Consider the following 26,355-nt stretch of genomic DNA (forward strand, 5'->3'; position numbering starts at 1 on the left):
CCTAGGGTGGGGGTGTGTGTGTTGGTATGTCTGTGACTACCTGGCTAGTCCAGGGCGTCACATTCCCCCTTGGTAAAATGCAGACCGTCCGCGAGCTGCCCGTCCCTGACCGGTTTTATTTTTGTTCAAAAACTGTAAAAATATAAATAACAGGTAAAACGGTAAACATTTAAAACACAAGCATTTTTTTTCAGGTCACTTCAAACGTTGCACATATAAACATTTTTAATACTGACGGACGGACGGATGTCTTCCGCTCTCCCACCCAAGCAAGCTAGCCCTGATGCTGCCCCTAACAAGTGGGCAGCACCCCCCCTTGACCCCAGTCCAGGTTCAGGCTGCCTGAGCGGGAACGGGGACCCCTGGCCCCTGGAGGATGGCCACCAGTCCTGGTGGTGGCCGGGCCCCAGCCCGCTCTGCTGCCGGCCCTTCCTCCAATCTGCCTCTCCGGAGGCAGCAACGGTATCCATCCCACAACATTATTTACAGGCCCACAAGTTCGTGGGTGGCCTACCAGTTCTCGGCCATGTCCATAAGCAGTTCCTCATGCATACGGTAAAACACATAGGGTCCCTCCGGGGACAACTTGCTGGCAACGGCCGGGATAATCAAGTCGATAATCAGGTGAAGCTTCGATTGATTTGTGTTCATTCAAAGTGCTGAGGGTCCCAACGGGGACTACTGCTCTTTTCCTCATCTTTAAACAGCAATCCCGGGGCACAGCTGCCGTTGCTGCCGCTCCGGGTGTGGAGCACCTTCTGCTTGCTCCGGTTCAGGCGGTGTGGGGGATGGGCCCAGACAGAGTCCCTCCGTGCCGGCAAGACCGGTACCTTCGATAATGAGGGACCCCGCTGTGACATGGCCTGCTCTGCCTCCTGGCAGCTGCATCCCCGCCATGCCTCAGCCGAGGCCCGGGGTCTGGGAGCGGTTGACGGGACTTGCGGTGCTGGCCTCTGGTCGAGGATCGCCTCCGCTGCGGCCGGGCGGACTGCCGGGGCCGTCGTCATCTCCGTCGCAGTCGGAATGGAAGCCGGGACGGGTGCCAGGGCGGTGACAAAGGTAAGGCCCAGGGGTCGCAGGTCCGGGCCCTCTCCCTCAGACGCTGCGGGCTCCGCTAAAGGTGACAGGGGTAACGGGTCGGTCGGGGCGTTGACCGCAGGCATGAGCAGTGAGGGAGGTAGCGTGGTGGACGGCAGCAGGCCGGGCCCCTCAGCCGTATCGACCGATCCCTCGGGGACATAGAGGCGTGGGTCGCTTACCCGCTTTTCTGAGACCACCTCCACTTCGGATGCCCAAACGGTTGCGGCCAGGTCCCTCATCTCCGACGTCCACTTCGCCAGCATGAAGTGGACTTGGGCCTGGAGCTCCTGGCACACCTTGCGGCTGGATCCAGGAACGTGTTTCAGCAGAGTCCTGGCGTCCCTGCATGCTGCAGCGCTAGTTACATGCCGCCGCGGCTGCGACCGCCGCTCCTCCAACGGCTCCGTCGGGCGCAGACATCTTTTTCCCGTCCCCCCTTGGTTCTTTCTAGCACTTCCGCTTGTTGGGGGCGGGGCAGACGCTCGAGCGGGAAATCTTCGCGCCAAAAGATGGCGGCGCTTCAAACTTTTCGGCCGTACGCCGCCGGCGGAGACCACAAGGCGCACCTCTACTGGTAAGTAGATCGGTTCTATCCTGTTCGTGACGCCAAGTTGTCGCGGGCGGAGGGGACGCGCCCGTCACGCTCGGGTCCGGGGCTTCTGCTGCTGCTGCTCGGTGACTCGAGCGGTGGACTGGACCCGGGGACTCGAGCAACGCTCCTCACCCGTGAGTGAAAGGGGGGGTAGTTTGGTTAGGGAGATTGTTCATGACGCCACCCACAGGTCGTGGTGATAATGGCACCACCGCTGTTGGTAACGGGGATCCCGGGAGAGATGGTAGGGTGCAGCTGAGATGTTGTCCCCTCCGTGGGCAGGGGTTGGTGATCCCGGGGCCTGATGGTGTAACAGGGAGGCCTGGATGGCTGGGGGTGCAGGGACTGCGCGGCTCGGTGCTGGACGACACTGGTGTACTCACTCCGACAATCACTGACAGAGTCTCTGGTAAACCAAAATGGCCAGATGGACGGGTCCCGCAGCCGGCTGCAGTGTTGTTGTTGTGCTCTCCCTGGACAGCTGATGGTGGCTGTCTTTCCCTGCACCTTTTAGAATGTTCTGACTCCTGTGGTTACCCACCGGTAGTCCGCTCTCCGGCGTATAGGTGCCGTAGGAGCCCGGTTTGCCCGCAGGCACTGGCCCTTGGATCTCTTGCCTGTGGCGGTGGCTGTATATCCTCTCTGGGTGGACGGTTGCCTTCAATCGGGACTTTAGTAGTTGAGAAACCCCTGGGGTTCCTGTCACATTCGGATTTGTCTATTGACGGCGGCTCCAAGCCTGGTCGGGGTCCGATGGCCCTGCCTGTGTGCTTAGCTTCACTCCGTTCCCCGGTCCAGTACCGGCGGGCCGACGCCCGACCCCAGTCCTTACGGCTCTGCAGAGTTCCACTAACTCCTGCAGACGGCCACCACCGTCTGCCAACCTTGCTGTTAGTGTCTGGGCTCCAACCCAGACACCCAAGTGTTCACTCCTCTCACTTCCTCCTCCAAGACTAAACTGTCACTTTTCCCGCCTCCAGGCCTGTGAACTCCTTGGTGGGTGGGGCCAACTGCCTGGCTCCGCCCCACCTGGTGTGGACATCAGACTCTGGAGGGAGGCAACAAGGGTTTTGTGTTTGGCTGCTGTAACTGCCTAGGGTGGGGGTGTGTGTGTTGGTATGTCTGTGACTACCTGGCTAGTCCAGGGCGTCACGCACGTCACATCTCCCCTGTCCTCCCTTACTTCCTAGTCGAAATGCAGGAAGGAAAAAGACAGATTTTTTAATCAGATAAGTGGATTTCGGTGCAGTGATGAAAGGTGCGCTATATGTGGCACCGTAATACGAAGAAATATTACTCTCTAGAAGCCAAATTCAATAATGTAATCCCATGGAACTACCTGTTTTTTGTTTTTATAAATCTGATTGGAAAAAAATATATATGCAACTATATGAAGTCACAGGTAAACATAGGTAAAGTAGACCTCCATAGTAGTCAATAGGCACCATATTACTGCACTGTACAGCAAGGAGGTTTTATGAAATGGTAATATGACTTTGTACGTAACACCACAGCTTTCTTTGCTGCAAATCTAGCATAACTTCGACCACACGACTGATTAGCAGCTTTGCCTGGTCACTGTGCATAGGCAGAAAGCTGCTAATCAGTGGTGGGGGTGGATTTTTACAGAGCAGGAGGCACTAGACACCTAGTCTGGTAGTGATAACCTCCTGCTGATAAAACACCGATTAAAACAACAACACTCAGCCTAGTGACAAATCATTGGAATAAGTGTGTCTGGCCCCTATATTATAGTATTCTCAGGTCATATGGCAAACACCTACTGACTGATTACAATATATCCAGTTGTGGTAAAGTATAGTATACTGAAGAAAGAAAATATATTCATTTTTGCTGTTTTTAACAGGTTTGACAACTATTCAGCTAATGTCATGGTGGACAGTAAGCCAGTGAATCTGGGATTATGGGATACAGCAGGACAGGAAGACTATGATCGTCTCAGGCCACTTTCTTACCCCCAAACCGTACGTATTTCTGACATGGGATAATGTATAGAACAATTACTTTGTATTCTGAAATAGAAAAATATAAAAAGGTGTTTTTTTTCTTACTTAAACCAAAGCAAATAATATCAAATCATTTTATTATAATGTATTTTTTCTATCGCCAAAATTAAGTCACATGGGTCTTCCAACTATATTGAAAATTAAGACCTTGTTCACACATTGAGTATTTAGTGAGTTTTTACCTCTGTATTTGTAGCCAAAACCAGGAGTGGAGCAATCAAAGGAAAAGTAGAATAGAAACACGGGCAGCACTTCTGCATTTATCACCCCCTCCTGGTTTTGGCTACAAATACTGAGGTAAAATATTCACCAAATACTCAATGTCCACGTGGCCTTTTGCTTCTCAAAGAACCTTATGTTAAAAATAAGTCCTAGTAGGATTTTGGGGGCTCTTTAAAATATAAGCCCTACTCCAAAAATAAGCCCTAGTTGCGGCTCCATAAGGAAGTGTCCAAGCAGCTAACTAAGTTAAACAATACAGCAGGACTCTTTATCAAAGAAAGGAGCACACCCCACCCATAAAAAAAAATCACACTCACCAAACAATTACACTCGGCAAGTGCTGATGGTGGATGGGCTCTCACATGGAGATCTGCATCCCTGTCTGGTCCCTTGTCGTTCCAGCTGCATTTTACTTAAGCTCTCAAAAACAGATCAAGTACCAATATTACTCCGCGCGAGTGATACTGCTTCCAGTCACCAGGGGGAGCCAATCACTGTAGAATGCAGGGGGATTTGTATGTGAGAGCCAATTCACTTACAAACTCTAATTGTTTGGGGTCTGGTAAGTGCGATTCTTTTAGGGGGTGTCTACTTTCTTTTGGAGGTAAACTTAGCTTTACATAGAGAATAATACATTTAAGCAGGTACCGTATTTTTTGGTTTATAAGACGCACCGGATTATAAGACGTATGCGAAATTTAGAGAAAAAAAAGGTATCCGTCTTATAATCCAGTGGTGTCTTACCGAGGGGGCGGTAGCGGTGGTGCGGCGGAGTCACAGGAGGAAGGGGCGGTGCTGCGGATGCTGTGAAGCAGGCAACATTCACAATTTGTCAGAAGTGTGAGCTTCAAAGAAATGGCGCTCAGAGGTGGCTCGTGTGCAGATGAGATCTTGAGTTGAGAGGTCCATCTGCAAACGCGCCGACTCCGGGCGCCATTATTTGAAGCAGAACCGCCAACATTTTCAGGATGGCACATGCTGCAGCTCAGGTGCCCACAGCCCTCAGCTCAGGAGGCGCCCACAGCCCTCAGCTCAGGCGCCCACAGCCCTCAGCTCAGGCGCCCGCAGCCATCAGCTCAGGCACCTGCAGCCCTCAGCTCAGGCGCCCTCAGCTCAGACACCCGCAGCCTTCAGCACAGGCGCCTGCAGCACAGGCGCCTGCAGCCCTCAGCACAGGCGCCCACAGCCCTCAGCTCAGGCACCTGCAGCCCTCAGCTCAGGCGCCCTCATCTCAGGCACCCGCAGCCCTCAGCACAGGCGCCCGCAGCCTTCAGCACAGGCGCCCACAGCACAGGCGCCTGCAGCCCTCAACACAGGCGCCCGCAGCCCTCAGCTCAGGTACCTGCAGCCCTCAGCTCAGGCGCCCTCAGCTCAGGCACCCGCAGCCCTCAGCACAGACGCCCGCAGCCTTCAGCACAGGCGCCCGCAGCACAGGCACCCGCAGCCCTCAGCACAGGCGCCCACAGCCCTCAGCTGAGGTACCTACAGCCCCATCACAGTGCCCGCAGCATCGCCCCTGCCTCCTGCTACCCCTCTCCACCACCTCCCGGTAAGCTACATTCGAATTATAAGATGCACCCCTCATTTTCCTCTCAAATTTTTGGGAGGAAAACTGCGTCTTATAATTTGAAAAATACGATAATTTAACCCTTTGCAAATTTTGTATGTACCCACCACTAAAGGACAGGTTCTGCACCACAAGAATAGCAGATCAGATAAGACAATGTGCATCTGACCCAGTAATAGGATTAACACAAAATGTTGATGTTCCAGAATTTGATGTGATTATATATGAATAAATGTTGATTTTTTTTTTTGGTTCAAGAATAAATGTGGATTGTTGTTCATGGGAAAATATAAGACATCCCCTGAAAATAAGCCCTAGCAAAAAATAATATAATGTTTTATTTTTGGGGAAACCCAGTAATAACTCTCCATAGTGCTGTTAGAAAATGGCATATGAGCAGTAGAAGCTATTTTTTCATTTTAAGAAGGAATTGTCAAGTCAACAAAATGTTATCAAAAGCTCATTTTTCATCCTAAAGGGGGTCTATGACCCATTCACATTCGATTAGCTTTACCACCCTTTGAAGTGATAACCTGGGTGCGTATAATTCTCACATGCTCCTTCAGATGCTGCAGGAATTCTCACATTAAGGCCTCGCTCCAACATATGAATAAATCGCTCTGATTCTCAACCAGAAAAGTGTGGCGAGAGTCATCCGTATGACATGTGTTTTTAACATTATATTTTACTTATTAAAACTCTTTGTCATTTTTAGCTAGTTGTCTTAATTAATAAAGAAATCTTATATAAAGATATACAGTGGGGAAAATAAGTATTTGATACACTGCCGATTTTGCACGTTTTCCCACCTATAAGGAAAGGGGAGGTCTGTAATTTTTATCGTAGATACACTTCACCTGTATCCAGAAAATCAGATTTTATGATTTTTAATAAATTAATTTGCATTTTATTGCATGAAATAAGTATTTGATACAATAGTAAAACAGAACTTAATATTTGGTAAAAACCTTTATTTTCAATTACAGAGGTCGGACGTTTCCTGTAGATCTTGACCAGGTTTGCACATGCTGCAGCAGGGAGTTTGGCGACTCCTCCATACAGATCTTCTCCAGATCTTTCAGGTTTCGGTGCTGTTGCTGGGTAACATTGAGTTTCAGCTCCCTCCAAAGATTTTCTATTGGGTTCAGGTCTGGAGACTGGCTAGGCCACTCTACTACCTAGAAATGCTTCTTACGGAGCCACTCATTAGTTACCCAGGCTGTATGTTTTGAGTCATTGTCATGCTGGAAGATTCAACCACAACCCATCTTCAATGCTCTTATTGAGGGAAGGAGATTGTTATGCCAAATCTCACGATAAATGACCCCATCCATCCTCCCTTCAATATGGTCCAGTCATCCTGTCCCCTTTGCAGAAAAGCATTCCCAAAGTATGATGTTTCTACCCCCATGCTTCACAGTTGGGATGATGTTCTTGGAGTTGTACTCATTCTTCTTCTTCCTTCAAACACAGCGACTGGAGTTGATACCAAAAAGTTCTATTTTGATCTCATCTGACCACATGACCTTCTCCCATGCTTCCTCTGGATCATCCAGATAGTCAATGGCAAACTTCAAACAGTCCTGGACATGTGGTGACATGAGCAGAGGGACCTTGCGTGCCCTGCAGGATTTTAATCCATAACGGCATAGTGTGTTAATAATGGTAATCTTTGAGACTGTGTTCCCAGCTCTCTTGAGGTCATTGACCAGGTCTTCCCGTGTAGTTCTACGCTGAATCATGACTTTTCTCAGAATCATCCATACCCAACGAATCAAGATCTTGCATGGAGTCCCAGACTGAATAAGATTGACAGTCATCTTGTTTTTCTTCCATTTTCTAATAAATGCTTCAACAGTTGTTGTCTTCTCACCAAGCTGCTTGCATATTTTCCTGTAGCCCATCCCAGCCTTGTGCACATCTACAGTTTTGTCCCTGGTGTCCTTAGACAGCTCTTTGGTCTTGGCCATGGTGGAGAGGTTAGAGTGTGATTGATTATTGTGTGGACAGATGTCTTTTATACAGGTAACGGGTTCAAACAAGGTGCAATTACTACAGGTAATGAGTGCAGAGTAGGAGTGTCTTAAAGAAATAATAACAGGTCTGTGAGAGCCAGAATTCCTGCTGGTTCAAATACTTATTTCATGCAAGAAAATGCAAATGAATTATTTAAAAATTATGCAATGTGATTTTTTATTCTGTCTTTCACAGTTGAAGTGTACCTACAATAAAAATTACAGACCTCTCCAGTCTTTGTATGTGGGAGAACTTGCAAAATCGGCAGCGTATCAAATGCTTATTTTCCTCACTGTATATAACCGATAGATATCCTGCAGATATATAATGTCACAACTCCCCTACATATTATAAATATTCATCATTTAGTCACTTTCATGTAGCACTAAAGGTTGTTTAGTCTGGGTTAACCCAATAAATTAATACATAATTAAAAAAATAAACTTTAGGTCCCCCCTATTTTTGATAACCAGCAAAGTTAAAGCAAGCAGCTTGGGGCTGGTATTATCAAGATGGGCAGGCCCATGGTTATTGGGCCCTTCCCAGCCTGATACATTTTTCTATCATCTATCTATATTTTTGTATTAGTATGGTTATTTTCTTTGAGATGTATGTGTACAAATTAGACAGCAAATAGATCATCTTAACAGGGCCTAAATTAAGTTGTGGTTCATCTGGTGGTTTTTTTTCCCACAGGATGTTTTTCTCATTTGTTTCTCATTGGTGAGTCCAGCATCATATGAAAATGTGCGAGCAAAGGTAAGAACTCATATGCTGCTATCTTGTAACAAATATTCAGTTTTTTTTATATATATATATATATATATATATATATATATATATATATATATATATATATATATATCTACAGTACAGACCAAAAGTTTTCTTTATTTTCATGACTCTAAAAATTGTAGATTCACAATACTTAAAAAAGTGTGAAACAACTGAAAATATGTCTTATATTCTAGGTTCTTCAAAGTAGCCACCTTTTGCTTTGATTACTGCTTTGCACACTCTTGGCATTCTCTTGATGAGCTTCAAGACGTAGTCACCAGAAATGATTTTCCCACAGTCTTGAAGGAGTTCCCAGAGATGCTTAGCACTTGTTGGCCCTTTTGCCTTCTCTTTGCGGTCCAGCTCTCCCCAAACCATCTCGATTGGGTTCAGGTCTGGTGACTCTGGAGGCCAGGTCATCTGGCGTAGCACCCCATCACTCTCCTTCTTACTCAAATAGCCCTTACACAGCCTGGAGGTGTGTTTGGGGTCATTGTCCTGTTGAAAAATAAATGATGGTCCAAATATAAATGCAAACCGGATGGAATAGCACGCCGCTGCAAGATGCTGTGGTAGCCATGCTGGTTTAGTATGCCTTCAATTTTGAATAAATCCCCAACAGTGTCACCAGCAAAGCCCCCCCACACCATCACACCTCCTCCTCCATGCTTTACAGTGGGAACCAGGCATGTAGAGTCCATCCATTCACCTTTTCTACAAAGACACGGTGGTTGGATCCAAAGATCTCAAATTTGGACTCATCAAACTAAAGCACAGATTTCCACTGGTCTAATGTGCATTTCTTGTGTTCTTTAGCCCAAACAAGTCTCTTTTGCTTGTTGCCTGTCCTTAGCAGTGGTTTCCTAGCAGCTTTTTTAACATGAAGGCCTGCTGCACAAAGTCTCTTCTTAATAGTTGTTCTAGAGATCAGAAGGTGTGTCCAACCCTTTTTGGCATGGAATTCACTAGAGCTTCACAAGAGCCGCTGTATCCTCTTCCATCCTCAATAACAACATCTCGGAGCTGGTGGATGTTAGAGAATTTGCGCTCCTCTACCTTCAGTTTGAGGAGGCCCAACAGATGCTCAATAGGGTTTAGGTCTGGAGACGCTTGGCCAGTGCAGCACCTTCACCCTTAGTTTCTTTAGTAAAGAAGTGGTTGTCTTAGAGTTGTGTTTGGAGTCGTTATCATGTTGTACTACTGCCTTGTGGCCCAGTTTCTGAAGGTAGGGAATCCTGCTCTGGTTCAGTATGTCACAGTACATGTTGGCATTCATGATTCTCTGAATGAACTGTAGCTCCCCACAGCCGGCAGCACTCATTCAGCCCCAAACCATAACACTCCCACCACCATGCCTGACTGTAGGCAGGATACACTTGTCTTTGCCCTCCTCACCTGGTTGCCGCTACATACACTTGACACCATCTGAACCAAATAAGTTTATCTTGGTCTCATCAGACCACAGGACATGGTCCCAGTAATCCATGTCCTTAGTCTGCTTGTCTTCAGCAAATTGTGAATTTTCTTGTATGTAGCGCCCCACGGGGCAGGTAGTTAACCTACTCATTGCCGGGCCACTGAGGGTCGGGTCAGGCGATTCCACGGGTGGCCTTGCCCGGTTCTGTTGCCCCGAGACGTACAGTAAATGAAGGGAAAGTGCGGTGATTGGGAAAGTTTGCCGTGACGCCACCTGTGGTATGCGGCCAGAATGTTACCACCGGGGCAGGTGTGTACATATATATGAATATGAATATATATATATATATATATATATATATATATATATATATAAAAAGCTGAATGTGTGTATGTGTGGGTGTGTATGTGTGTGTGTGACAGAACTTCAGAAGAATGCGCAGCCACGCCCTTATATGGAATGTTGGCTTGTCACAATTAAGCCAGGGAAAGAGACAGACACAGACAGGGAAAGAGGCAGACACAGACAGGCTAAGAAACAGACATAGACAGGGTAAGAGACACACACAAAGAGACAGACACAGACAAAGAGACAGACTGACAGGGAAAGAGACAGACAGGGAAAGAGAGGGAAAGAGAGAGACAGGTTAAGAGACAGACACAGACAGGTAAAGAGAGACAAAAAGACAGACACAGGGAAAGAGACAGAAGAGACAGACAGGGAAAGAGACAGACAGGGAAAGAGACAGACAGGGAAAGAGACAGACAGGGAAAGAGACAGACAGGGAAAGAGACAGACAGGGAAAGAGACAGACAAGGAAAGTGACAGAGATAGATAGCCAGACAGGGAAATAGACAGAGACAGTCAGAGACACACAGGGAAAGAGACAGACAGACAAAGAGATAGAGAGAGAGACAGAGAGATATATACAAAGGGGGAGACAAACAGAGAATGGGAGAGAAATAGAGAGACAGTTACTATCCCGGGCAGCGCCGGGTGCTATGTTGTGAGGCGAAATTTTAACCCCGCAAGTTCCAATTTACCAATCAATTTTGGCCCTATCTACATAATGGGGAAAAAGTGAAACGAAAAGTGTTGGGGGCAAATTGACAGCTGCCAGATGTGAACAAGGGGGACTTAAAGAATGAGAGCGATGGCGCCAAAGAGTATATACCGTACAGTTGCTAAGGTGGGGCCCCGACATGTGATACTCACCACACTCGGGGATATGAACACACACACAATATGCGCCACACACTACCACGTGCTTGAACACATATACCACCCTCAGCACACATCTCACCACACATACACCAACCTCGCCACATAATCGCCCTAAAACACACACAAGTCTGGTATTATCCTTCAAAAATAAAAATCTGATTAGTAAGCAGCCAAACTACAAGAACAAGAAATGTACCATATAGGAAATACGGCAGCTGTCAGTCACATGACCTGTCTATTATGTGTATGTGTGAGCTAATATACACTGTCAGGGGGAGAGCTTTCTGGAGATTTATCAGGCTGCCAATAGCAACCAATCACAGCTTAGCTTCTATTTTGCTACAGTTAATTAATCTGAGCTCTGATTGGTTAATATAGGCAACAATTTAATAATTACATTTCTATCTATTTATTTTGTGGTGTTTGTGTGCAGAATACATTTTTGTTAATACACTCTATTTTGTTAACAGCAGTTATTAACCCGGGCGAAGCCGGGTAGTACAGATAGTGTATATATATATATATATATATATATATTTATATTTATTTATACAGTATATATATATATATATATATATATATATATATATATATATATATATATATATATATATATATATATAAAATAGCACTGCTGTTCAAAAAAGGTGCATTGTCAAACTCATAAGGTTTAAAATGAAATGCAAATCCATTGATAAAATCCAATCAATTAACACACTCTTTTGGCATCTTTTGTGTCATACAAAACAGGCCTGTGTAGGTTAATTTACATGGTTGTCCACTACCTGTCATGCAGTGTTCTGCCCCTCTCTCGTCAGGTGTCATGGTGACTCCAGACTCTATTCACATTGCAGAGTCTGGCAGGGAACCTGATGCTTCTTAGTTGCTCAGCCAAAGTAGAGTGTCGACTGTTTAGTGCGCTTTGGTCCTTGGTTTAGTAGGAGTTAATTCCTTCTGGCTGGTGAATAACTGCTGGGGTTCACAGGTTGCTGATGTCCTATCACAGCTGCCTCTGCCTTATTAAAAATAGTGTAGCCTAGATTCACATGCCGAAGATAGCTCTAGCTTTGCTCCAGTGTTCTCGGTCTTTGTGCGTGGTGATCCAATTGTTGGTGAAGTGTTGTATGTTATTTGGTGCACTGTGGAAATATTCTCGTTCTCTGTTTATTTCCGCCCTGTACTTTACTTCTCACTGAGCATGTATTGTCTTTACCCCTGTGTATGCTTTCAGTGAGTATGAGCTTTGATTTTCCCCTGTTTGTTGATATTTGTGGCATTCTTTACTCCTGTCCCAACCCTCCCCATGGGTGAAGGAGTGGAGTGTTAGACCAGGGCTGCTCAGGAGTTTGGGCTACGCTGGAGGTCCAAACCTGCCTACGATTGAAACTACCTCTGGAGTAAGGGACAGTTTAGGGTTCCTAGTCTGAGGGTCAGCCTAGGTGCCCTCACTCCGCCTTACCGAGTCGTACCCGTGATACTACCACTACTAGGATAACCCCTTCTCAATCTAAGCCAAAAGACTTCTCTGGCGCTGATTAGATGTAACAACCTCACACAAGCCCTCGAAGAGTGTGTGCAGACATCATTGGAACTACACTGGCTCTGGAGGGGAGTATAGGCTCTGTTATTTTAATGGGGGCCCACATGGGGAATGAGAAGGGGCTGTCCTAGTAGTGGACAACCCCTCTAAATTTCTGCTGTAGTTTTTCTAATATTACAATTGCATTAAAATAACAAAAAAGTAATAAAAAAAACATATAAAGGAAACTTGAAATTGACATTTCCAGTTTACAGTATCATGACATAAAGGGGCTTTACACGCAACGATATCGCTAACAAGATGTCGTTGGGGTCACGAAATTCGTGATGAACATCCGGCCTCGTTAGCGACGTCAATGCGTGTGAAACGTACGAACGACCGCTAACGATGAAAAATACTCACTTAATCGTTGATCGTTAACACGTCGTTCAAATCCCAAATATCACGATAACACGTCATTCATTTTCAAAATATTGTTGCTCGTTCTGGACGCAGGTTGTTCGTCGTTCCTGAGACAGCACACATCGCTCCCTGTGACACCCCAGGAATGACGAACAACACCATACCTGCTTCCTCCGGCAACGAGGTGGGCATGACTTTCCTGCGGCTGCTCTCCGCCCCTCCTCTGCAATTGAACGGCTGCCATGTGACGTCACTGTGACGCCGCATGAACCGCCCCCTTAGAAAAGAGACTGTTCGCCGGCCACAGCGACGTCATTAGGCAGGTGAGTACGTGTGATGGGTGCTAGCGATATTGTGCGCCACGGGCAGCGATTTGCCCGTGACGCACAAACGACGGGGGCAGGTGCTTTCACGAGCAACATCGCTAGCGATATCGCTGCGTGTAAAGCATCCTTTATACTTGTGTGTTGGCATGTTTTCTAGTAATCCTTATTATTATAGGTAGATCCAATGGTGAGTTTTTTGTGACCTTTTTCTTAGTGAAGCATTCTGCATCCTACATCAACCAGACATGATTTTATTTTTTTATTTATTTTTTATTGATTGCAATATAGAATAATCAATCTGATAGATGATTGTTGGCTGCGGCTGTCTGCACCGTATTATTACATAATTCTTCATGTTGTCACATACATCTTCAGTTTTGGTTCAAGTGATAAAGAATTTGTTAAAATTCTAATCAGCTTTTCAACAATACTAGATTTACAGCTCTTAATAATTCAGTACGGGATTTTGCCTCCAGCCACAAGGTTGCATGTAATAATTTTTCATTTACCCCCAGCTTTACATAGAACAATCTCCACCCTGGCTCCTCCATGGCAGACTAAGCTGCCTATGATTCATTCATTTAATTTCCCTTTGAACTATTTTACAGACCTGTGATAATATGAGGTGGTTTCTCAGTTATTGGCCATTTCAGCGACATCAAAGATACTATATGATGACATTTTCTATCGGATTCCCTGAAGGAAGTTTTTTTTATTAGCACGTATTCATATTTTTGCAATAGGTTTGTTTCCATTCCCTTAAAGAGATCTCACTGACTTTGAGTTTGAGGTTGTGGAAAACACATCAGTTATTGCCTTTGTTATGGTGTCAACCCACATTTTCTGGCTTACGGTATTTAGTTACATACCTTATTTCTTCAAAAATAAGACACTGCCTTATATTATTTTTGCCCTGAAAAATCGCTAAGGCTTATTTTTGGGGTAGGGCTTATTTCTGAAGGCATCCTCTTCCAGCCCCCAGGCGAATCATACTTATTAGACCCTGGACATCTTTGTTGCTCCCAGGTCCTCCTACGATCCTTGGCTGCCACTCCTAGCAGGTATGCTCCACCATGGTCTTCCTCTGCTTCCAGCCGGCGCTCACACACACATCAGATTGCAAGCAAACACACACAAAATCTGGTTATACTGTATTGCTTCCAGCCGGCTGGGGGACCTGACACGCAGTGGAGCACAAGGACCTGCAGTGGACCGCATTGAGGTCCTGTGGTGGAACACATCGATGCGTTCCATGCATTCCACCAGAGGTCCTCGGATTCCACTGCATCACAGGTCTTTGGAGCAGTACAGTATCACCGGATGTGTGTGTGTGACACGCCCAATTAGGGCCTGGGGGCATTCGGAACTGGGCCGGTTCTGATCCTTTAGGGAGGATGTCACAGCAACAGGGCCCAAATCCGTGACCGAATCTGGCCGAATCCGGCGGTGCCGTTTAATATTAACCCCTTCACCCCCGGCCACTAAAACACCCTAATGACCGGGCCATTTTTTGCAATTCTGACCAGTGTCACTTTGACAGGTTATAACTCTGGAACGCTTCAACGGATCCTGGCGATTCTGAGATTGTTTTTTCGTGACATATTGTACTTCATGTCAGTGGTAAATTTAGGCCGATATTTTTTGCGTTTATTTGTGAAAATGTAGGAAATTTGGCGAAAATTTTGAAAATTTCGCAATTTTCAAACTTTGAAAATTTATGCCCATAAATCTGAGAGATATGTCACACAAAATAGTTACTATATAACATTTCCCACTTGTCTACTTTACATCAGCGCAATTTTCGAAACAAATTTTTTTTCCGTTAGGAAGTTAGAAGGGGTCAAAGGTCATCAGCAAATTCTCATTTTTCCAACAAAATTTACAAAATCATTTTTTTTAGGGACCACATTACATTTGAGGTGACTTTGAGAGGCCTAGGTGACAGAAAATACCCAAAAGTGACCCCATTCTAAAAACTACACCCCTCACACTGCTCAAAACCACATCCAAGAAGTTTATTAACCCTTTAGGTGCTTCACAGGAACCAAAGCAATGTGGAAGGAAAAAATGAAAATTTTACTTTTTAACACAAAAATGTTACTTTAGCCATAAAATTTTCATTTTTACAAGGGAGAAAAGAGAAAACACACAATACAATTTATTGTGCATGTTCTCCTGAGTACGCTGATACCCCATATGTGGTAAAAATCAATTGTTTGGGCGCACGGCAGAGCTCGGAAGGGAAGGAGCGCCATTTGAATTTTTGAACGCAAAATTAGCTGCACTCATTAGCGGACGCCATGTCGGGTTTGAAGACCCCCTGAGGTGCCTAACCAATGGAGCTCCCCCACAAGTGACCCCATTTTGGAAACTAGAGCCCTCAAATAATTTTTCTAGATGTTTGGTGAGCACTTTGAACCCCTGGGGGCTTCACAGAAGTTTATAGCGTTCAGTCGTGAAAAGAAAAAAATTTTTTTTTTACCACAAAACGGTTGCTTCAACTAGGTAGCTTTTTTTTTCACAAGGGTAACAGGAAAAAATGCACCATAAAATGTATTGTGCATTTTCTCCTGAGTACGCAGATACCTCATATGTGGTGGAAATCAAATGTTTGGACACACAGCAGTGCTCGGAAGGCAAGGAGCGCCATTTGAATTTTTGAGTGCAAAATTAGCTGCACCTGTTAGCGGACGCCATGTCGAGTTTGAAGACCCCCTGAGGTGCCTAAACAATGGAGCTCCCCCACAATTGACCCCATTTTGGAAACTAGAGCCCTCAAATAATTGTTCTAGATGTTTGGTGAGCACTTTGAACCCCTGGGGGCTTCACAGAAGTTTATAGCGTTGAGCCGTGAAAAGAAAAAAAATTTTTTTTACAACAAAACGGTTGCTTCAACTAGGTAGCTTTTTTTTTCACAAGGGTAACAGGAAAAAATGCACCATAAAATGTATTGTGCATTTTCTCCTGAATACGCAGATACCTCATATGTGGTGGAAATCAAATGTTTGGACACACGGCAGTGCTCGGAAGGCAAGGAGCGCCATTTGAATTTTTGAGTGCAAAATTAGCTGCACTCATTAGCGGACGCCATGTGGGGTATGAAGACCCCCTGAGGTGCCTAAACAATGGAGCTCCCCCACAAGTCACCCCATTTTGGAAACTAGAGCCCTCAAATAATTTTTCTAGATGTTTGGTGAGCACTTTGAACACCTGGGGGCTTCACAGAAGTTTATAGCGTTGAGCCGTGAAAAGAAAAAAAATTTTTTTTACCACAAAACGGTTGCTTCAACTAGGTAGCTTTTTTTTTCACAAGGCTATCAGGAAAAAATGCACCATAAAATGTATTGTGCATTTTCTCCTGAGTACGCAGATACCTCATATGTGGTGGAAAGTAATTGTTTGGGCGCATGGTGGGGCTCAGAAGAGAAGGAGCGCCATTTGACAGCAAAATTGGTTGGAATCATTAGCGGACGCCATGTCACGTTTGGAGACCCCCTATGGTGCCTAAACAGTGGAGCTCCCCCACAAGTGACACCATTTTGGAAACTAGAGCCCTCAAATAATTTTTCTAGATGTTTGGTGAGCACTTTGAACACCTGGGGGCTTCACAGAAGTTTATAGCGTTGAGCCGTGAAAAGAAAAAAAAAATTTTTTACCACAAAACGGTTGCTTCAACTAGGTAGCTTTTTTTTTCACAAGGCTATCAGGAAAAAATGCACCATAAAACGTATTGTGCAATTTCTCCTGAGTACGCAGATACCTCATATGTGGTGGAAAGTAATTGTTTGGGCGCATGGCGGGGCTCAGAAGAGAAGGAGCGCCATTTGACTTTTCAAACGCACAGACGCAGTGCACTGATCGGCCGCTGCAGGACGCACGGTCGGATGCGATAAAAAAAAGCGTCGGGGATACGTAAAAAAAAAAGTCACGCCAAAAATTGACCATGGATGCAGATACGTTATGTGCATCCCTGATCAGCGCTTGGTGGGATGCACGGACGGATGCGATACAAAAAGCGTCGCAAATACGGAAAAAAGTCACGCCAAAAATTGAGCAGGGATGCCGATCAGTTATCTGCATCCCTAATCAGCGCTCGGCGGGACGCACGGACGGATGTGATACAAAAAGCGTCATGAATACGGAAAAAAGTCACGCCAAAAACTGAACACGGATGCAGATCCGTTATCTGCATCCCTGATCAGCGCTCGGCGGGACGCACGGACGGATGCGATACAAAAAGCGGCGTGAATACGGAAAAAAGTCACGCCAAAAATTGAGCAGGGATGTTGATCCGCGCTCAGCGGGACGCACGGACTAATGCAATACAAAAAGCGTCGGGAATACGGGAAAAAAAGTCCCGCCGAAAACTGACCACGGATGCAGATACGTTATCTGCATCCCTGATCAGCGCTCGGCGGGACGCACGGACGCATGAGGTGTAAGAATTGACAGGGGATAGAGGAAAAAAAGAAAAAAAAAAAAAGTTATACTCACAGTACCCAGAGGTTTAGCAGGAGGAACAGCTTTGCAGCAGCCAGCAGGCAGGAAGTTGGACAGCTCAGCAGAAGACCCAGGAAGAAGGACCCAGCGATGGAGGCAGATGTGATCGGCCGGTGAAGACAGGTAAGAGGACGTCGGGGGGACAGCAGAGGGGGAGGGGGAGAGCAGAGGGGGAGAGGGACAGCAGAGGGGGACAGCAGAGGGGGAGAGCGACAGCAGAGGGGGAGGGGGAGAGCAGAGGAGGGAGATACCGGAGGAGCTGCAGAATAGAGATCACGGGGGAGGCCGGCAGACTGGGATGTCTGGGGGCAGATCGGGAATGCTGGGGGCAGATCGGGAATGCTGGGGGCAGATCGGAAATGCTGGGGGCAGATCGGGAATGCTGGGGGCAGATCGGGAATGCTGGGGGCAGATCGGGAATGCTGGGGGCAGATCGGGAATGCTGGGGGCAGACCGGGATGTCTGGGGGGGGGGGCAGATCGCAGGGGGGCACGCGCAGGGGCTGCACAATACTCACCGCTCCTGCTCCTGCGACGTGACGTGACAGCAGCGGCAGCAGCAGCAGTGGCGTGGTACCACTAGTACCAGCCAGTGCTGCACGCTGCAGACATGTTGGGGGAGGGTCCCCAGACCAGCACAGGCCTGGGGAGGGCGGCCACCGGCAGATCAGACCGCCCCACTGCACACTGATTGGAGCGATTGCGCGTCATTGCACGATCGCTCCAATCAGTGCTGCAGGGGGGGGCCACGGTGTCTGCTTGCTTCCAGCCAATGATCGGAGCTGCTGCAGCTCCAGTCCTAGCTGGATTTTACAAGATCACGCTATTTTTGGCATTTTTTTTTGCCGAAAACAGCGTGATCAATGTGATTGGCGGTTCCGATTTGAACAGCCAATCACATCGATCGCCTATGGGGGGTGGCGATGCCACCCCCCCTGGGGTCAAGCAAAGGTCCCCTGCTGTAAGAAACAGCAGGGGACATCATTTGAAAGCCGTTGCTATGGCCACGGCAATCAAATGAAGTTTAGGCAGTAAAATTACGTCCCTGGTCGTTAAGTCACGTTAAAATAGGACGTAATTTTACTGCCCGCGGTCGTGAAGGGGTTAAATTGGGGAATGATGAATCGTGACTCCACCTGTGGTATTCGGCCAGATATGGCCGACTCTGCTTAGGTGGGACCGCTGGGGCAGATGGTGACACAGCTGAGATGGTACAGCTCCCCACAGGTGAAGCTAGAACCCCAGGGCAACTGTAGGCAGTTTTCAGCTAGTGGGATGTTGGAATAGCGTAGGGGTGGCGGCGCAGGTAATGAGTACAGGACACAGTGAGATGCAGTCACAAGTTCTTTTGTAGCACCCCTGAATGACTCAGGGCACTACTAGGTACTGCATCCTTACCAGGATGCAGGGCCTACCCCCAGGGACCTGGAACACCAGTGCCAGTGACATCTGCACACACCAAAATCCTAGTTTCCGCTCCACACCAGGGGTAATTGGCTAGTTAGACACCAAAGGGATGGCCACCTAGAGGGCGGAGCCAGTCCAGGGAACTAGACAGCCTGGTGAGAGGGGACTGAGGGCAGTCAAGAGTAGAGAGTCAAGAGTAGAGACGTGCCTAGAGCTGGGTCATGTAGCGGTGACCCGGGGGCACAGGAGAGTAGTCGCCAGGGTAGGTGCAGCCGAGTACCACTGGGACCAGAGCACCGACGGGGCACAGGGCCCTAGGTCAGATGTCAGTTTCATACGGTCTGGCACATACCTGTACAGTGAAGGGACCTTCATGGACCTCACTGACCCACAAATCCGGGGGCATCAGCAGTAAAGCGAGGATCAGTGATCGGAACCACGGACCGGCCCTACAGGGTCCACACTGACCGCTGTACGGTCGAGGAGATTGCCAAAAGATAGTCGGGGCCCCCAAACCTGCTTCAAGCTACGGGGACCCAACCACACTGAGGGTTCTGGGGACAGAGCAACCGAGTCATCAACTGGCACTGGAAATACAGGGACCTGAACCAGCCGTCCAAGGGCCCAACTGTGAGTAAAGAACTGTTAAAATGCAACCCCCAGTGTGGCCTCCCTTAGTCGGTGAAAGTCTCCACCATACATCTCCCGGGCTAAGCCCTACCTAATGAGGGCCTACCACCACAGCAGCAGTTCTATCATCTTAACCGCAGGTGGCGTTACATCAATGATTTTAATCTCGCGTGTAAATACTCCCCATGAAAATGTACCTAGGGCACGGAATCAGGCAACGGCCAACGAACACCTGTGACACCGCATCCCCGTAAATATACTGCCCGGGACCGAGTACCCCATAGCCCTGGGTGACACACTTTACTCACAGTTGTCAGTTCCAGGTTATCACGACCGGTCAATGCCCTTGGAGTGCTGAGTCCTGCGGTGATTGAGGCTCTTCTGCTTAATTCCCTGGCCCTCTATAGTCACCTTTTCAGTGGATTTCTGTGTGGTTGTGGCTTCGGCACTTGAAGTTACCTCAGCCTCTGGTTTTGCAAGCTGAGCCTTGTAGTTCTCCACTAATCTAGGCGCCGGTCCTCTTTGCGGCCAAGCCCCTCCACACCGGTGTGTCAGATGTGGTTGCGAGCCCATGGGTGGATTTCTCACTTCCCGTGGCTCTAGGACCCCTTCTTCCATTTCTTTCTTTCTTGTCCTGGGACGAGCACGCCAGCTCCAGTCCTCAGGACCTCTCCCCACTGCTTCCTCCTTCATTCACCTCCTTACTCCAATTACTAAAGTTTCACTTTCTGCACTCCGTTCTAAGTGTCGTCCCACTAACTCCACCTCCAAACTGGCTCCGGGACTGTGCGCTCCCTAAGGTGAAACTCGCCCTAACTACGGCCTGATGGAGTGTAGCTGAACTAAGAGTGTGTGTGTGTACTGTGGTCTGTGTGCTCCTTCTTACGAGGGATGGGGTTACACACCTCTGGCTGAGATGCAGTACCTCTGTGGCGACTGGACCCTCAGGGGTGCCACATGTATATGTGTGTGTGTGTGTGTGTGTGTGTGTGTGTGTGTGTGCGTGTGTGCATTCCACCTCAGGTCCTTGATATGTTCCACTGCAGGTCCTCCCGTTCGGGATCTGGTAAGTATGATTGTAGGGTCTTCTCTTCTGTCTTTTCTCTTTTGGCGGTATCTGCTTTTTGTCCTGTAGTATTCTTTAACTTTTTTACCTGCATGGATACTTCATTATTGTACCGCAGCTAGGATTTATTTTTGGGTTAGGGCTTACAATTAAGACTTAAGGCCGCTTTACACGCAGCAACATAGCTAAAGCGATGTTGTTGGGGTCACAGAATTCGTGACGCACATCCGGCCTCGTTGTCGTTGCATGTGAAACGTACGAGCGACAGCTAACGAGCAAAAATACTCACCTTATCGTTGCTCGTTGACACGCTCCTCCATTCCCAAATATCGTTGCTGCTGCAGGTACGATGTTGTTTGTTGTTCCTGCGGCAGCACACATCACTATGTGTGACACCGCAGGAACGAGGAACCTCACCTTACCTGCGGCCGCCGGCAATGAGGAAGGAAGGAGGTGGGCGGGATGTTATGTCCCGCTCATCTCTGCCCCTCCGCTTCTATTGGGCGGCCGCTTAGTGATGTCGCTGTGACGCCAAACGAACCGCCCCCTTACAAAGGAGGCGGTTCTCCGGTCACAGCGACGTCACTAGGCAGGTAAGTAGTGTGACGGGTCCGAGCGATGTTGTGCGCCACGGGCAGCGATTTGCCCGTGACGCACAACCGATGGGGGCGGGTACGCAGCAAGATCGCAGCGTGTAAAGCAGCCTTTACTCAAAAAAAATCCAAAAATTCCTGCTAGGGCTTATTTTCGGGGAAACACGGTAGCTACATAGGTTGAAAAAAGACATAGGTCAATCAAGTTCAACCTTCCTCCACCAACTATGCATTTTTGCCACTAAATTATCTATAACCGACAATGTCGGATGTACTGAGGAGGAAATCATCCAGCTCTTTTTTAAAAGTTGTTATACAATCTGCCATTACTACCTCTTGTGGTAGGGCATTTAACAGTCTGACTGCTCTAACTGTAAAGAACCCTTACCTATTTAGCTGCCAGAATCCCCTTTCTTCCACTTGCAGTGAGTGCCCCCTGGTCCTTAGGGGTACTTTGCACGCTACGACATCGCTAGCCAATTGTAGCGATGCCGAGCGCGATAGTCCCCACCCCCGTTGCAGATGCGATATCTTGTGATAGCTGCCATAGCGAACATTATCGCTACACACGCACTTACCTGCCCTGCGACGTCGCTCTGGCCGACGACCCGCCTCCTTCCTAAGGGGGCGGGTCGTGCGGTTTCACAGCGACGTCACACGGCAGGCGGCCAATAGAAGCGGAGGCGACGAAGATGAGCGGGACGTAAACATCCCGCCCGCCTCTTTCCTTCCTCATTGCAGGCGGGACGCAGGTAAGGAGATGTTCCTCGCTCCTCCAGCTTCATACACAGCGATGTGTGCTGCCGCAGGAACGAGGAACAACATCGTATCTGTCGCTGCATCGAAATTATGGACATGACCGACACTACACAGATCATCGATTTTCGACGCTTTTGCGATCGTTTATCGGTGCTTCTAGGCTTTACACGTTGCAACGTCGTTACCGGCGCCGGATGTGCGTCACTTTCGATTTGACCCCGACGAGATCGCAGTAGCAATGTCGCAACGTGAAAAGTACCCCTTAGTGTTAGCTTTGTAAGGAATAAGTCATGTGCCAGTCCTTTATATTGACCACACATGTATTTATACATATAACTGAGATCTCCTCTTAGACATCTTTTTTCTAAGCTAAACAAACCCAACGTTTCCAACCTCTGATCATATGGAGGCCTTCCATTCTTTGTATGTTCTTTCGTGTTCTTTGTGTGTTCATTCTTTTCTGTTCTATTGGCATCTCCTTTGATAAGTTCCCCTGTATGGATGACCTCTTCTTAGCATATATCCCATCAGTATTACAAGACCAAACACTGTCTATTAGGCCCGTTTCACACGTCAGTGAAAAACACTGACGTCTTTCACTGGCGTGTAAAACGCGCACATGTCCCTCCGTGTGCCGTGAATTACGGCACACGTGGGTTGTCTAAGTGCAATCCGGGCTCCGTTCTCCGTGACCCGTGACTGCACTTAGAGATTAACTCACCTGTGCCCGCTCCCGCTCTCCATGGTGCTGATCGCTCCCGCGGTGCAGCATCCGGCCGGCGCTGACCCCCCAGCAGCAGCTGCTTCCGGGTCGGCTGTGTCGTGCATCATGAATATGCGCGACAGTAATGAGCCGGCTCAGAAGCAGCAGGCTGCACGGGCTGCAGAGGACATCGCTGGAGCCGGGTGAGTAAAAATGATTTTTATTTTAAAAGCACTTTTTTCTGGCACGTGTTTCACGGACCACACCACTGCGTGGTCCGTGGGACATCAGTGATGCCAGAAAAAAATGGACATGTCTCCGTGCGGCAATCACGGACACGCGGGTACGCCACACGGAGACACGTGCAGTGAAAAATCACTGATGTGTGAGCAGACCCATTCATTATAATGGGTCTGCGTATGTCAGTGATTCTGGTACGTTTAAAAAAAAGCACAAACGTACCAGAATCACTGACATGTGAAAGGGGCCTTACTGTTGGTGCTGCACAAGGAAGGACCAAAGGAAGCCTAGATGATCCACAAAGTAGCAGACTTTTTGCCGGTTTCTGATCCGGGAACGGCAGTCACGTGATCGCAATTTTGCGATATGAATGTTCCAGGCCAGAACCCAACTAGTGGGCGCAGCCTCGCTCAATACAAATGTATTGAGCAAGACCGCGCCCACTAAACGGTCATGCCCACTCCATACACTTGTAGTGAGCGAGGCTGCGCCCACTAGTCGGGTTCTGGCCAGGAACAAACATATTGCACAATTGTGTTCTTGTAACTGCTGTAGTGGACTCTGTGTGCGCTAGGAGGATTCATAAGTTCCCAGTCATATAGAGTGACTGCAGACTTAGCACTTCAGACTGCACAACACCTTTATGTGACTGTCCGCTAATGACCCTTTCTACTGTGCTATTATTTTTTTTTTTTTTTTTTTATGTTAAGTGGTTGTTTGACGTCATTCCATGCAACGTGGCAGTCCTTCCCGCTCGTTTTTTTCTTTAGGGGATGTGCCTGTGATGTCAATGTGTCTATATATTGTATACATTGTCTGTACTAGACAGATTGGATGTTATCTGTTTCTTTGGTGGTCCTGATGAAGGGGGCAGATGCCCCAGAAACGCGTTGACCTGGAAAACAATAAAGTAACACTGGTCTGAACATCATCTGAAGTGATCTATTGGCGCGGCATTAAAACACCACTCTCTTGTGCTCTCTGTTATCTACCGTTTTGGTGGCTGCAGCCTTGGATTGTGTGATACATGCGATTACAGTAGTTGTGGCTTCTCACAACTACATCTGGTGAGTAGTTTCACTCCCCCACCCCCACCCCTCACATATTGGGGTAAGACCCTATGCGCTTGTTTTTCCACAGCTTTTTCTCCGTGTTGCTGTTTGTGGACCTGGCTAAGACCAGATCTTCTTCCTTGTGGACAGAGCAGCAGAGGGTCGTTACTTGTGGAGTTATGGATTACTTCAATAATCGTCTTGCTTCAAGGGAGAAACTCATTCTTCAAACTGTAGGTACCCCTGATTTGCATGGGACTGACTGGGATCTCGATCTACCTGATATTTACTCTGAGGAGGATACTAAGGCTATGAAAAAATTGTTTTTGAGTCTGGAGGACTTGCTTAAAGAAGAACTTCGCTTTGGGCTGGATGCCCGGTTTTTAACTATTTATTTGGAGGAGAAACTCTGCCCGAGGGGTCTGAGAATTAAGCACGATTCCCCATTTCCTTCTGATCCCATTTTCTCTAATGAATGGGATAACATTTTAAAGAATTGTATGCAGGGAATGCTGCAGTGTTTGTATAAGAAACGGAACACTATCGCGACTGAGGCTTCAAAAAATATTTCAGAACTGTATAAGGACTTAAGTAAATATGATTTACATCCGGAATATAAGATCTTAAACTCCGATATTAATACTAAGTTGATTCAGCTAGAACAAGACATGATTTTCCGAAAATCTAAGAAACTGCAGAGGGATAGGGCTGACATGGTGCCCAAAAAGACACAGGAGGGGGAGGTTGTAGCGGTGACTAGGAACCCTCGGTTCCAACGACCCAGGTCGCGCAGCAACCATAGGAGCTTTGTCAATAGTAGATACCATAAGAAAGATGTGACCCAGCGGGGAGATAGGGATGTTACTGGGGGTCCCAGGGACTCTGCGACCATGATTGGTCCTCAAACAGTTTCTGCGTCCCGAACAGTGACTGTTCCCCTACCTCCCATTTGTACCACTGTGGTTGACACGGATGAAGTTTTTGCAGCAGCCTCTACTTTGACAGGTGCTGCAGATACCATGGAGTTGGATCCCATCACACCCATTGTCTCTGAACTACCCCAGTGTGGGGAGTCCGTTGACTTTGAGGAGACGAGGAAACAACTGGAGACCTTAAGGTCGCAAATTGAGATAATTCGTAAAAAAAGAGATTCCTTGTCCTTTTTAGAGGTTGACAGGACCCTCCCGTCAGGGGCTGAGCAGGTGGAGGATGATTTCATTGACTTATTGGAATTATCAATACATGATGACTATCGACCACTTCCCACCACATCTGTGAGCCTTGATTGTAACCCTATTCCTCCCTCCTCCATCCCCTCAGTAGGAGGTCATGAGGATGAGATTGTTACAATCGACAATACACTTAGGGTTAATGGTTGTGTACCTTTTTTACCGCCAGCCAGGAACACACAGATGCCGATCACGGATTTTTTAACACCAAGGGTAGGGAAAAGAAAAAGCACTGTAGGGGAACCAGGGCCGGGCGCAGGCTCAAACAAAAAAGGGAAAAAGAGCATGTGAGCAGGGATAACCCCTCTGGCATTTTTAATCTCTCCAGCCACGTTCTCTCTAAGAGTGAGCTTAAGGTCCTAATGAAAGGCCTCTCATTTTGTCCGGCAAAATCATCTAATGAGTTTGAACTTTTTCTGGATTTTCAGAAGTTCATTAGGAAAATTACCCTTACCAGACATTTTGAAATTAATAAAGGGGTATCTACTACTATAGATGGTAATATTGATTGTTTCCTGCATACCGATTTTAAGTTGAAATCAAATTTTTATCCCTTACACAGCATGGGTCACCATATTAAGACCTTTAATGACCTGGTTTTAGAGGATTTTAAGAGGATTAATACTAACAGAGTACCTCCTAAATCCAATCTAACTAACGAAGAAAGAATGGCATTAGTGTCCCTGAAGAATAACCACAACCTTGTCATCCGTGGTGCGGACAAAGGAGGTGGCATTGTCCTACAGGACAGGAATAGTTATGTACAGGAAGCTCTGAGAATGCTGTCCAATACAGCACACTATGAGGTGGTGCAAGGTTCTGCATACCAGGATTCTATTGGGGTATATCGAATTTTAATAAAGAATGCCTTTGACAAGGGGATTCTTAACCAGAATGAGTATAAATTTTTGGATATAAAAAACCCTGGAACAGCTTTTTATTACCATCTACCAAAGATCCATAAGAGCTTAATTGACCCTCCCGGGA

General features: G+C 47.3%; 1 protein-coding gene across 1 annotated transcript in view; it reads left to right on the plus strand.

Annotated features, from left to right (window-relative positions):
• The window catches only part of RAC2 (Rac family small GTPase 2), a 202,234-nt gene that overhangs the window by 77,288 nt on the left and 98,591 nt on the right, over positions 1-26,355 (plus strand). Inside the window, exons 3-4 of the mRNA XM_075321756.1 lie at positions 3,540-3,657; positions 8,201-8,263. Of these exons, the coding sequence (XP_075177871.1) occupies positions 3,540-3,657; positions 8,201-8,263 (181 nt within the window). The remainder of the gene's footprint in view (positions 1-3,539; positions 3,658-8,200; positions 8,264-26,355) is intronic.

Source organism: Anomaloglossus baeobatrachus, chromosome 8 (assembly GCF_048569485.1).
Source record: "Anomaloglossus baeobatrachus isolate aAnoBae1 chromosome 8, aAnoBae1.hap1, whole genome shotgun sequence".
Lineage (NCBI taxonomy): Eukaryota > Metazoa > Chordata > Amphibia > Anura > Aromobatidae > Anomaloglossus > Anomaloglossus baeobatrachus.